A 13,817-nucleotide genomic window follows, 5' to 3' on the forward strand; every position below is an offset into this window, starting at 1 on the left:
AATCTTAAACAGACTAATCAGTAATGTAAGATGGGTCAACTCATTAACATGCAGTCTTATAATTGAGACTTGCCAAGAATGTCTGGCCTTGAAACTCTACAACTCTCAATGGTACATTACATGAGGAAAAAATAGGGTGCCTATTGTTTTGTTTTTTAAAGTACCAGTAATTATGCAGGACCAGGCCATCATTCTATTTTGGCTTTTTTTTAATCACACTATCTATTGCACTTACTGCAGGCATGTCCAACGTCTGTGACGGGGGCCTAACCTGGCCTGCTGTGGCAGTCTATTTCCTAAAAAACCCTCAACAACTTCAATCCTAAAAAAAGCTCAACAACCTTGGTTGGCCCTTTGGTTGGCCCTCATGGCCCTTCACTTCATCAAATCTGGCCCTCTTTGGAAAAGGTTTGGACACCACTGAGTTACTGTGTAAAGGCTATGAGTATTCACTTTCTCGCTTATCCTCCAGCATTGAATACACTATTGAATCAAGAAAAAGAAATGTTTTCATCTAGAATCTAATAAAAATCCAAATAAAGATATGGACATTTGTCACACCTATAGCTGACTGAACTCAGCCGAAAAATTCTATTACATATAAAACTCTGAATCTAACACCCAAGACCAGCATATATGTAAGCACACAGCTACAAGGGTGTGAGAAGGTAGAAATTCAGCAAGAATCCACCACAATGGTCGTCATCTAGTACAATTAGATTAGGAAGAATAGGCACCTTTTTGAACAGCTGGCTTTTTTTATAATACCAGCCAACATCAAAGGAACAGCTTCATTGATTTAAATGGAAACAATACCTGGAATTATTTCGATACAATTTATTCAATGGAAGCAGTTAAAAATTCAGGCTGCAATCATAAACATACTTGCTTGAGAGTAAGCTCCAATAAAAATACTACGATTGCACCATTAGCATTAACATTAAGATTGAATCAAGTTGCTTAGATGCACATCTTCAAGCACTGCAGGCTTCTGAGCAGCTATCACTAATTTCCACAGCCTGGAAAGATCAAATATTTAATGTCACTTAGGTGTTTTACTTTGGCATTCTGTTCTCAAATAATATAACACGCACATAAAGTAGTTTTAAGTGTGGATTTCCAAAGAGGTAGCTGTGTTACTCAGTTGCAGGAAAAATGAAACAAAAGAAATATTGTAGCGGTGGGGGAAAAGTAGTCTTTCAGATAACAACAATGTTTTTACAAATGGGACACAAATGTATTGATTGAAAGGTTTGTTAGTAAAGTAACTAGTTTGCATTTATTTTCCCAACAACAATTTTATACCGATGCAATACACAACAGCCGTGCTGCATGTATTTTGTACATTAGCAATAGTTCAAGGACAAAAATATAGTATACTCCTGTAGTAAGAACACTACAAATTAAGGTGGAGATCCAAGGATCATGCACACTGTTGCACACATATTCCAGGTTTTTCTAGTCACCTTTCCTACTATTGCCCCTTGCACATATACAGACACATATACAATGCACAAACATAAAGAGCCGAGTGTCATCTGTATTGGCATTGGATATTACCTAAAAGCCACAACTGAAAAAGAACTTTCTGCACAAAAGCACTTTTTTGCAAGCAAATCTTTTGAGATCCTAAACTTTTAGTACGATCCTTATACAGATCTACTCAAAAGTAAGTCCTATAAATACATAAATGGAACAAGATAAAAAGTAAAAATAGGCTTGACATTGTTTTCTACTGATGAAAGTCACAGAAACCCAAGAGTTGTCATATCCCCATTCCAATGGATGAGAAAATAAGCATTTAACGTTGTGTTTAAATCCAACTATAACATACTTCACATTTGCCCCATTAGCGATCTATATGATTACACATATAGACAGCAGTTTTATACAAAAGCTTACACCAGGAGCCGTGCATTCAGGATAGCCAAGTCAGTTGGAGTATGCTGCTGATCACGCTAAGCTTGCAGGTTTGATTGGTGCCCATATGGGACAGCTGCATATACCTGCACTGCAGGGGTTGGACTAGATGATCCTGAGGGTTCCTTCCAACTCTACAATTCTATGATTCTGTGATTCAGAACTGTAGGCCCAATTTTAAGGAACTGCCTTTCCGTTAATGTCAGACAGACCCTTACTATTGAACTTCCAGCTTTTTCTGTTCCAGCAGGTATTCTGACAGAACTCTGATTTAATACTTTTAGTTTTTAATCTTTACTGTACTGGATTACTTGTACATCGCTTAGAGCAGGGGTAGGCAACCTAAGACCCATGAGCCACAAGCGGCCCACGGGGGTCATTTAACTGGCCCACAAGTCGCCCCCAAACCGAGCCACCCACTTGGCCAGTCCTCGCGCGCTGTGCTAAACCGGCATGGCGTGGGGACTCGCTTCCGCGGCACTGGAAATCACATCTGCACAGATGCCGGAAATCGCAGCCGCACGTGCTCATGCACGCACACAATCCAGCGCACGGATGGATCTCCGCTGGAGTGAACCGGCCCAGGCGAGGTAAATCTTGCCAACCCCTGGCTTAGAGATTACTGTGTTTAACGGGAATATAAATTGCTGAAATAAAAATAAATAAATAATATTAAAGACCACCCCCCCAAATGCATTCAAGAAGAAATATGATCTTCACAATTCCACTAGTTTCAATGGGACTAACTCCAAGTGAAGCACACATAAGATTGCACCCTTAGTCAACTAGGTGTTTTTTTAAAAAAAATCTTAGTCTACTAGGTTTTTTTATTTATTTATAAAAAAAACTATCTGAAAGACAGCAACCATACAGGATAGGGTAAATTGGGATTGGGTGGGGAATCTTGAAGTCACCCAAAAATTAACTGGTTTTTTTTTAATTTTTGTAGAAACGAGCAACAGCAAATCAGGCAGTAACATGATACAGCTTTATCAAGTCAAATAGTGTGTATAGTACGAATATGTGTTCTACACTGATGATTTTCTAAAATGCCAGTCTGAAAATGGTAGCAGCCCAATATGCAATTAGTTGTTTTAATCGTTCCCATGACAGCTATAGCTCTGCAGGCACCCCCTGCCTTTCCCACTGTTAGGGGAAGCATGCTAATTATGGTCACTGCAACCATTGCATGGTCTGTGCCAGGACTGATTGGCAGCCTTGGATACCAGAAATTAAAATAAATATATATCTTGTTTTACTTTCATAGTCAATTATTGCCCAAATGAGTGGGAGAGAGGAACTGCATCTCTTCCTCACACTAGCAACATTACACTAATACGTTCCTTAGTGATACTAAAGTTGGTGCTTGTTAAAAATTTCAAGTAATTGATGATAAAGTCAGCAAGATAAACATTGTTCCACTAAACCGCCCCCCCCCCCCGAGCATTCTACATTTCAAAAATACCAATTGATGGGAAGGGAAGCTCCATAAACAGTGATAACTACATTGGGCTATCGTATCCCTTTAATTTGCCATTCAGTAATATTTATTCAATATTTAGAAGAAATTGTCTCTGCCTGCCATGGCAGCTCTTCTAGTTGTTGCGGTACTTTTTCGCCTAATTAGCAACTGGGAGACACACTTTTGGCAGCTCTTTCATCCCCATTATTTCCTGTTGCTTGGCACAAAAACCCTGTCAGAAGCACCACTGCTTGTACTGTACCCCTCTTAGTGATGGATCACTAATTTTTAATAAGCCAAGCTACCAAAGAATGGTAAAAAGATGTAAAATGTATTGAACCAACAAGAGTAAACAAATAAAGGAGGCTGTTGCCATAACATGGAATCCTAGAACTTTTTCTGGGCTCTGCTTCTGGATGGGTTTATCAAGAGAAGCACAACCAGGAAACAATAACGCTCACATTGATGCAGAAGGCAGAAGCCTGTTTAGACAAGTGTTTTGATTTCTTGTTGGAAAATGTATCTCTCTTTCTATTTTAAAAAAAGGCTACAATAGCAACAGCATTTTTCTTGCAAGAGTTTTGCCTTCATACCTTCCCCACAATGTTCATTAAGTTATCCTACACATTCTTATCCAGGAAGAATTACCACAGAATCCTAACCCAAGAGGGAGAAAATCTATGCAGCAGTTTACAAATCCCCTAGATACATCAAGCATAATCCTTAGTAGTAGGTTTATTAAGTTGTATTGTTGACTATCATGCTGAAAGCTTGCAAATAGCTGTGGAATCAATACTGGGTTCAGCATCTAGCTGTCTTTCATATCAGAAACATAAAAAAAAAATGCAGTTTGCCATTCTGGTGGCTGCAGGGGACTTTATGTGCCAATGCAGCAACCATGCTGTGCTTATGTGTCAGATTTCAACATCTCTTTCTCTCTCTTTCATGAAACAATACATGCACATGCAGTGCTGATATATCCTGCCTTATTAAGCCCACTATTGCTAAACAGGCAATAGTTTTAAGATTTTAAATATGTGGGTATCTTTTTTTTTAAGTCCAAAGTAATGCCAATGAAGGATTCTGCAAATACTGAAATTCACTCTATAGGAATGTATCTAATGCCATATCGGTGATAACCAGCATATATTTCTATATTATCTCAACAGTGAATCCACTGAAATGAATCGTGCTTAAGTTTACATGTTATTAGCCTCACAAAATACTGCAATGTTGCAATTTTAGTACTGACAGAATTCTCCATATTCATGAAACAAATGGCAAACTTAAAGGCTTGGACCAAGAAACTAGACAAAGGATATGGCTGCAAGTTGGTAATTTTTAAAACTCAAAAATGTTTGAGAAATGAAATGTGAACAATTGTTTCGGTGATTATTTATTATGAGCAGCATATATTATGTATCTTTCGAGAACTGTAAAGAAATAACGGGTTTGTTCTACCAATGGAAAGGGCCTTCTGTTGTTGGAAGGGACTAAGATCCAATTGAGAATCAAACTTCTGCAAAACAAAAGAAATTCCCCCTTCCCCCTACAACCTCCAACACCTCCCACAGGTGTGGGAAGGTATATGCAAAAGACACCTTCCCCTTCTCCACCCCCACCCCCCAACCCTGGTGGGAGCAATGTGCCACCCTATGGGAAATCTGGATCCAAGGCAATTCCATTTTTCAACGTGAACCAACCTTCAATCATTGCTTGACTCCTATACAAATCAGTAAACAATGCAACCCAAACATATACTTAATTATGTTCTCAAAACAAGCTGATCTGGAATGAGAAAACTTGATAATTGATATATTGACTATTACTCTCTTGTTCAATATTCCTCTGCCTCTAAGGAAATAGCTCGCCACCAGATGTTAAACACCCTCCAATAATAGGAAATAACAAAACAAACCCAAAGCAAAGTATAAGATGTTAAAAGCAAAACCATCGTATTATTTTGTATGGTATAAAGTAGTAGTACCGGTACTTCTGTGACAGAATAGTGCAATGTGGAGGGCAAGGATTCCATTCAAATTTGTGTGTGTGTGAAATTGTACTTTAATATTCGCTGTACTCTAGCATATTGCTATTCATATATTTAAAAATTAAAATGTTGTTTCCTTCATGATAGGAAATAGGAATAAAGGGGAGATTTGCCGAGTATGCAGAAATTATGTCCAATGTTAAACTAAAGCCAGTTTTACTTGTTAAAAATATTTGTACTCCAACAAAAAGCTAACTAGACGATAAAAACAGCATTTTAAACACAGAACAAGATGACTTTCAATTAATATGCAGCGCTAAAGCTACACTATAGCATTTCAGTGTTGTTTCAGCGAATTCAAAGGCAAAATAGAGACCTCATACATATACTGTATAATTCAGAACACCAAACATCTAATGTTTTAGTGTATGTAGTCTTTCCATTCCCCATTTCACTACTCACAAGAGCTGAATAGAATAGAGCCATCCAAAATGGAGGTTTCAAAAAGAGCTTGACGCGAACTGAATTAAATTGGAGAGTGAAAACTAGCCTTGGAAATGGCATCAGCAGTTTGGCAACACAGCTCCTTGCCTAAGAATTGTGTGTGTGCACAAAGGCATGAACGCACAAGCACAAATTGGAAATCTGTGGGATTGGTCATATAATACAAGACGCGTATAGGAGTTGCTCAATATCTGTTCCTTCTAGACTGATGATAAATTACTTCGCAGTATTTTATACGGCTCTCTGTTAAGCACCATGAGCTACAGGGCAACTTAGATTTTGTCCCCCCCAGTTTCCCCGTCATAAACTGCCCCTCGCCCCATCCAGTCCAGATCTTCAAACTTCTCTTTAAACTTCCAGGCTCATTATTATTATTATTATTTTTAAAGAGGTTTGGGGATTACATGCAAGAGCAAGTCACAGTGAACTCGGGGACGGGCAGCTGCAGGTACATACTAGCAGTATTTTCTCCTTCATCAACTTTTGCACTTAATTCCCCAAATCAATGTATGCTTTTAACTCAGGAATCGATATAGGTAGCAATTGAACTGGGTACATACAAGTCACCCAAAGGATCCCCACTTATCAGTGTAGTTTTAGTAATTGTTGTTCAGTTATTTATTCCCAAACACTTCTTTCATTCACTGCATTTTTCAGAAAGATACTGGATGCCCCCCCCAATAACTTACAGAAGACAAAGGCTCTTCAGTAAGAAGATAAAACCCAAGCAGGTTTTTACTTCAAATTTAGACTCTGAACTTTTAGAAAGGTTTAAGAACAAAAATTAGACTTAAATTTTATTTTCCCCTGGAATGACAAATAAGAATTTGACAGTACATTCCCATCAGTCAACTGTCAACTATATCAAAGATGCTCTTTGGCAACACAGAAAGAAGATATTATAATGTGTCTTTATTATTAATGCAATATTAGTCACTGTAAAAGGAGAATAGTATTTATTTTATTTTCAAGTAGGTCATACTCGGAGTAAACCCACCAAAATCAATTGATTTCAGTTTATCTATTCCGAGTATGACTTACTTGAATATCACACATTAGTTCTCTCTTTCTTTTTGCTTTTGAGGGGGACAAAAGTACTTACTTACTTACTTACTTATTCTCTAGTTGATTCTATGACAATGTATACTAAGCTCATCCAATGCTATTCAGATGTTGGAATATGAACAATGTGAAATACTATTTTTTTGTGTATGAGGATGGGTATTACACTCAGGTTATATATTTCAACAGTTGTAATATCACTAGAAAGTGGTTTTGAAAATATTTCTCTTCTAAACTCAGCATCTAATTTCTCAGTGACTACACATTTAAACATAAATGGAAGGGAAATGTATACAAAAGGAAATTGTTCTCAAAAGTAAATACATCACTGTCGACCTCTGAAAAACTAGGTTAAAACAATTCCAGAAGTTTAATAAATATATGTCGAATATCTCACATATAAGGAGTTGCTTATTTGGCATTTTAATACAACCTAATAAAAATAAGTAGTAATATGAGCTGAATTTATCATCTTGGATAGTCATAAGCATCTCTAAGTACTGTTCCCGCCTAGTAATAAGAGAATCACCCCACAATCTATTCTTGTATAGGTTTTATAATACTAATACCAATAATAATAAAAAGTTCCAATACTTTAGCAATGTAATGCATTTTATATTGAGTCGTATTTTAACAACCAACAGAGGCCGATAGTTTCATATATATTAGACACTTACTGATGACAGCAAGATACAAAATAACGAGAGAACAGCTGTCAATTTAGGATCCCAGTTAATAAATAAAAGTAATGATGCAGCCAAGGCCAAGCTTGATTGTAATCAAGTCCTGTTGATTACAATGGTAAATATTCAAACACTAACTTTTCTACTGAAACAGAGCTATGAAAATCGCTGGGATTTAGGCTGCAATCTTAAACCCACAATGAGTAGGCTTCATTGAACTCAATAGGGTTTACTTGGGGTAGACCAGAATGGGCATGTAATGTTCAGTATTTAACTTTTGTTGAACTGTGCCTATTCAGTTTGAAATCCAAGTTAACAAATATTCCTATAAAAAGTTTGGCTCTTAAGAAACGAGAATGCTTTGTCAATTTATATTAGAAGAATTATTGCTTCTTTTATTTTATTTTATTTTTTATTTTTCAGTTCAGTATCTCTCTTAACATTACAGTACATTTCCCCTTACAACAGTGTAGCCATGTCTCATCTTTAAGTCATCAAAAGCAAAAAGGCCAGGATTCCTGATGGACTCACTGCATTCATTTGTTTTCTTATCCCAGCATAATCACCATTAAGAATTAGCATGCTTCCTTGCAAGAGAGTATAATGGGAAAATAATTAGGCAGGTGATATTTTTTCATCCCTCTAGTCAGTACCATCTCTTTTAAAGAGGAAGGCACATATAGCTAGGGCTCACTGGACAGGTTTCCAAGTGAGAAGCTGAACTGAATGGGGAGTCCATTTTGAAATACCAAAGGCCTTTCAGGGCCACAATTTTCAGGGCAACACAATCAAGTAAACCGCATTCAGCGACCTACTGAATGCTTTTTCTTTGCACTTTTAATCACAAGAAATTCACTGACTTTGAGATAGCAGTCCCTCTAGATTGTAGCTGCCAATAAAATTAGCATTTGAAACATTAATATTCCTTATACATAAATAGACTTTCTTAGGAAACTAAACTGCAACCCTATGTATCTACTTCAAATAGAGACTGCAATCCCTACAACACTTAAGATAGTGGGACTTCAGAGGAAATATTCATAGGATCATACTACACAAAGTTAGGTCTTCCCATTTGCCCACAAAGGCATTTTTTTCATATGATGGTATTATTAATACAGAGAAATGATGCAGGATTTGTAAATAAAACTATAAGCGCCAAGCATAAAATAAAGTAGAACCCCTCTGCAAACCACTGGGCTGAATATTTCTGAGAAACTGCCAAATTCAGTTAAAGCTGAAAGCTTTCAACAGCAATAGCATCTCTAAATGCTAACCTACTTTAAGGCCTGAGTTACACAGTGAAGCAATTAAGTTCAAGGTTCAACTTAAAAATGCACTTAAGTCCATTAATTTCAGTGAGACTTGTATCAGGAAAAAACTCATACCAAATGTTTGCAAGTCAGACCAGGCCCTCTTCATTGCAACAAAATGATACATGGCACATTTTACACTTATGCAGTCCTGTTCACAACAACTCTGATAAAGCAATATTTGTGGCAACCAGTCTTAGTGTATCTGATGATTTAATTTTATAAGTGTCTAACTCAGAAGTAAACCCCATTAAGTTTAACAGAACTTACTTCCAAGTGTGCACGGGATTGCAGCCCAAGACTAATCATGCACACATTACACTCTACTGAATACAGTTGGATTTACTTCTGTGTAATCATGCATAGGACTGCACTGTCCATTAGATAAGCGCCATTTGGCAAAATTTTATATTTCTCAAAATGCATAATTAAAAGTGTAATATTTTTTTTACTCAAGCTTGCACGTGCACCAGTGTGGAAATATAATAAGTTTTTTATTTATAGGTATACAAATATTCCTAGGTTTAATGCATGTTTGACTTTAGTGTAATTATTTATATAAGCAAGCAGTGTTAACTAGCTTTTGTACTTTATGCAGCCTGATATAATCTAGATATTGCAATGGGGAGACAGTTGTGCAAAACACAGCACTAGTGATCGTAGACCATCTGCAATGTAAGCCTTTGCTTGATATACTAAGTATTTGAAGGATAAAGCCCTAAAACAGAAAATGATTTCTTTATGCAATTTTGGGGAAACATAATACTCATTTGCTTCAGAAGCCTATACTTCACCTCTTCAAAGCTGCCCAGTGATTGTACAAGGGTTCCAAACAGCATTCAGCTGTTCTACATACAATTCTTCAATGTAAACATTTTAGCCATAAATATAGCTTAAAAGTCTGATGTCCATATATAGTCATTTATAGTCACAAAACTACGTACATCATAGTTTTTAGGACAACTTGCCAAATACTTCTTGAAGTAAAATCACACAACCATTTTAAAAATGGCTTACAATTATTGTCCTGATATTAGCTACAATTGTATGTATTCAATTAACTTACATTAGAAAGGAAAACTAGTTACAGTTATTCCAAGATCTGCTTCTCTTTCATGGTGAAGGGTTTTACTAAAATATCCAAATACTACTGAAAATAATTATATCCATCTTTCATATGTACACGCTGACCATATAAAGACTTAAGTGTACCAACTTCTGCACAGTATTGAGGCCCTATATGTAGCAAAATGGCTTCTTACTGAAAGTACTTAGTGGTACTGTAAGTCACTTTCTGTTCATCTGTTTAATTTGAAGTCTTTTCTCTGATGCTATATATGAGGCTTGGATTATATAAAATCTAAACAAATGAGCTTTTTGGGAATATACATTAAGCTTCAGAAATTACGCACAAAATATTTACGGAAATATTTTGCACTCTGATTACTTCTCAAAAGTTTTTGTGGTTTCGCAAATTTGAAGTACAATACATTAAAAAACAGTATTTTGTTTGTCAAGTGATAGCCATCATCTATCATTCTGCAATTTTTAAGAGTTGCCTAGTTTATTAATTTAAAAACTCATTCTTGTAACCTGTGATGGCACCTTTTAAAAAATAATACCATTATGGGTGTAGTACTTCTTCTCCTTAACCATGAATTATAAAAATACATGGCAAGTTCTCTTAACTTTTAATATCTTATGAAGCAAGGTTTTTCAGGTTCAGTAGAGCAAAAAGCGAACATAAAGCATACAGATATAAGTGAACAATTCTAGAAAGGAAAAGAAACTAATTATATTGCATTAAATATGAGCTTATAGTGACTGTGAAAGAGCCTTATAGCTTAAAACACTTTCAATAGTACAGTGTTCTAAACCCTTAGTTTCAGGAATTTATTCCCACATCAACCTTTACAAAGTTCTATAACTCACTACTCCTCTGCTATTTTTTATCTCCTCTCTCACACACACCATTTTATTGGCACATTTAAATGGGCGTTATCCATGTTCACTGGTTTAAACGCTCCAGTTTTGACCCCAGTGTTGCATGGATTATTTATAGTGAAGTATTGTACCTACATCACATCTTTAATTAATACCATAACAGGCAGAGAAGCAAACATTTAATAGCATGCTTTGATATTCGCAAAAGAGCAACATGTGCAAGTCATTTGGTCAAATTCAAAGCAGCAAACATTTCCGTTTCACAACTACAGTAGGCGAATTCGGTTTATTATTTCACCATCTTCAGCAAATACACTTCATTTTTTAACTTTTATTCTAAGATGGGGAAAATCACCCTTAAGAAAAGACATATTGGGGTAGGAGGGAAAGCTTCCAGATTTCTGCCTGTTGTAACAGTTGACCAGTTTTACTTGTGGCTGCAGTTTTCTCTTTGATATGATGGGAGAGAAGGTGGCAGGTTTTGAAAACACAACTGTTAATAACTGTCACCAAGAAAATTAAGTAGAAGGAACAGTATTAATTGCCACACACACCACCGCATTAATGTTTTGTTTTGCTTGAATTACCACACACAAAATTAACACGCCAAACTGACTACTGAACTCAAGGTACTTAACAAGCAGTTTCTAACTTTGGCACAATATATTCTGAGGCCATTCTCACATACAGAGTAAAACAGACTTTGGCAGGCACCACAGATCTATAAAAAAAAACATGACCTGCGACAAAAATCAATGTGCTAATCTCAATTCAAGCAGCCAAATCAGTGGTATAGCACAAAGATAACATAGAATAAAATGACCAGAAACTCACTTGAAGTAGCAAGATAGGTTTAGAAGACCTAAGAAAAATTACTTAAGTCCACTTTAACAACGCAACCCCCTCCCCAACAAAACAAAACAAAAAACCAACTCCTAAAGTACTGAGATGCCTTATTCATACTGGAGCAGCACTAGAAAAAGATTGTAATTTCTGCTACTGAAAAGGGGGAGAGATGTGAGCAGTTCAACAAACAAAACTTCCTAATTCAAAGAAGATCCGTCCATACAATCTTGATGGGAGAGTTTAGAAACAATAACAAAATAGGTTTTATTTGCACTTACTGTGTTTATTGAAATGCAAATAGAACAAAGGAACACAGTGAAATAATTGTTTTTACACAATCTCAACTGGATACCTTGTCCTGAATTAGTTTTATTATTAAACGTGTCTCCCATAAGAGAACATCCTCTCTCACGCTCTCAGTATCATCTCCTGATGATGCTAACTCTCTGCATAAAGCAGTCTAGATTCACAGCAGATTTCCTCTGCATTGTGAGAGCATCACCAACCATTGGACTTGAATTTGCTCTGACAGCTTGAGACGCCCTTTTCCACGAGAAACCTGCAAGTCTAGGGATCATCTGGCTGCACTGAAACATTTCAAACTTGGGGGGTATCATTACTCAATTAACCCAAGTCAGCTTACAAGTAAAATTCATATACTCTTACCCCAGGCAAAGAGATGGAAAGAAGAGTAGCTGGAAAGCAAGGGAAGTACTTCTCCTTTACTGACTCTAACCCTGACACAGAACAGGTGCCACATGTGGCTACAGGCAACCACAATCCACAAAAAACTAAATGTACAGTAACGAATACAGAACCACTCTGGCAAAAGTCGTAACACGCTGAACAAGTTTGAGGTTCTCCCTGTATTCTGTCACTTGCAGAAAAAAGTTCGCTAGAGTAAAAGGATTAGAATTTCTCTGTTCTGTTAAAAAAAGATCTACCAAAAAAATAATAATAACCCTGATAGGAAGGTACTAAGGGAAACACACACACACATATATATCACAGGCTTCCTGGGTGTGTGAGTTCACCTATTTGCTCTCAGGAGTGATTCATTACAAGTTAAGAGATGCGTGCCTAAGATAAGAGGCGCATTCCTTAGGAACGATCAACAGCCAAGGATTGGAAGTCAGCTGCGCTCGCTGATGCAACCCAGAAATAACAAAGCGCAGGGCGATGCCTCCGAAACTACAGACCAGGGAAGAAAAGTTTGTCCCCTTCTTCCAAACAAGGGTTTCCCCCACTGGAGGATGCCCAGCGGCTGGTGCTTCCAAGGGAGAAGGCAGCCCACCATCTCCTTCCCTTCCTACATCCGATCCTGGAGCTGCCGCTGCCCCCGGGTAGCCCAGCATCCCTGAGAAGCATCGGTGGGGGGCTCGGCACAGCCCAGCAGCGAGCGGCGCCGGAGAGCCGCCTTCGCCCTCCTTACCTGGGGTTGGTGCTGTTCCAGTAGACGGCGTAGCGGTCGGCCACCGTCTTGGAGCTGGGATCCTGGCAGAAGACGCACATCCAGAGCACCAGAAAGAGCAGCGTCAACATCTCCACGTGCAACATCACTCCCGGCCAACGAGACACACACAACAGCAGCGGCAGCAGCAGCACAAGGGGGGAATCGGGGGGTGGGGAGAGAGAGAGGCGAAGGAGACAGACAAGGCGCTCCTTTCTCAAAAGACAGACGGCGACAAGGAGGAGAAAACGAGGGAGGAAGGAGACAAAGCCACACCGGAGTCACAAGACACACAAAAAACGCACACAAAGAGAAGGGCGAGGGGCCGCCAGGAGATTCCCCCGCGGGGGGGAAAGCCTGCGCCGCGGAAGGATCCTCGGGGATTCTGCGCGCCCCGGCCGGGGGAGCTGGGCGCCGAGCTGGGCAGCAGCAGACGGCGGCAGGAGCTCCTTCAAGGCGGCGAGTCCTGTGGCGAGCCCAGGGCGAGACATGCACCAGCCCGGCCCCCGTCCAGCGCCCACGATGGGCGGCCCCGCGGGCCAAGCCTCCTTTTGCCGGAGGGGTTTCCTTTCGCCCGCCCTCGCGCTTCTTTCCTTCTCTCCTCTCTCTCTCTCTGAGACGCCTTTCTTCTCCTCCTCCTCCT

General features: G+C 38.5%; 1 protein-coding gene across 2 annotated transcripts in view; it reads right to left on the reverse strand.

Annotated features, from left to right (window-relative positions):
- Positions 1-13,604, reverse strand: part of EFNA5 (ephrin A5) — a 216,934-nt gene extending 203,330 nt beyond the window's left edge. Inside the window, exon 1 of one of the 2 annotated variants that reach the window (XM_033164280.1) lies at positions 13,157-13,604. In XM_033164280.1, the coding sequence (XP_033020171.1) occupies positions 13,157-13,281 (125 nt within the window). In that variant the 5' untranslated portion in view covers positions 13,282-13,604. The remainder of the gene's footprint in view (positions 1-13,156) is intronic. The other variant, XM_033164279.1, reaches the window with a different exon arrangement.
- Positions 13,605-13,817: the final 213 nt, after the last annotated feature.

The sequence above is a fragment of the Lacerta agilis genome, chromosome 11 (assembly GCF_009819535.1).
Source record: "Lacerta agilis isolate rLacAgi1 chromosome 11, rLacAgi1.pri, whole genome shotgun sequence".
Lineage (NCBI taxonomy): Eukaryota > Metazoa > Chordata > Lepidosauria > Squamata > Lacertidae > Lacerta > Lacerta agilis.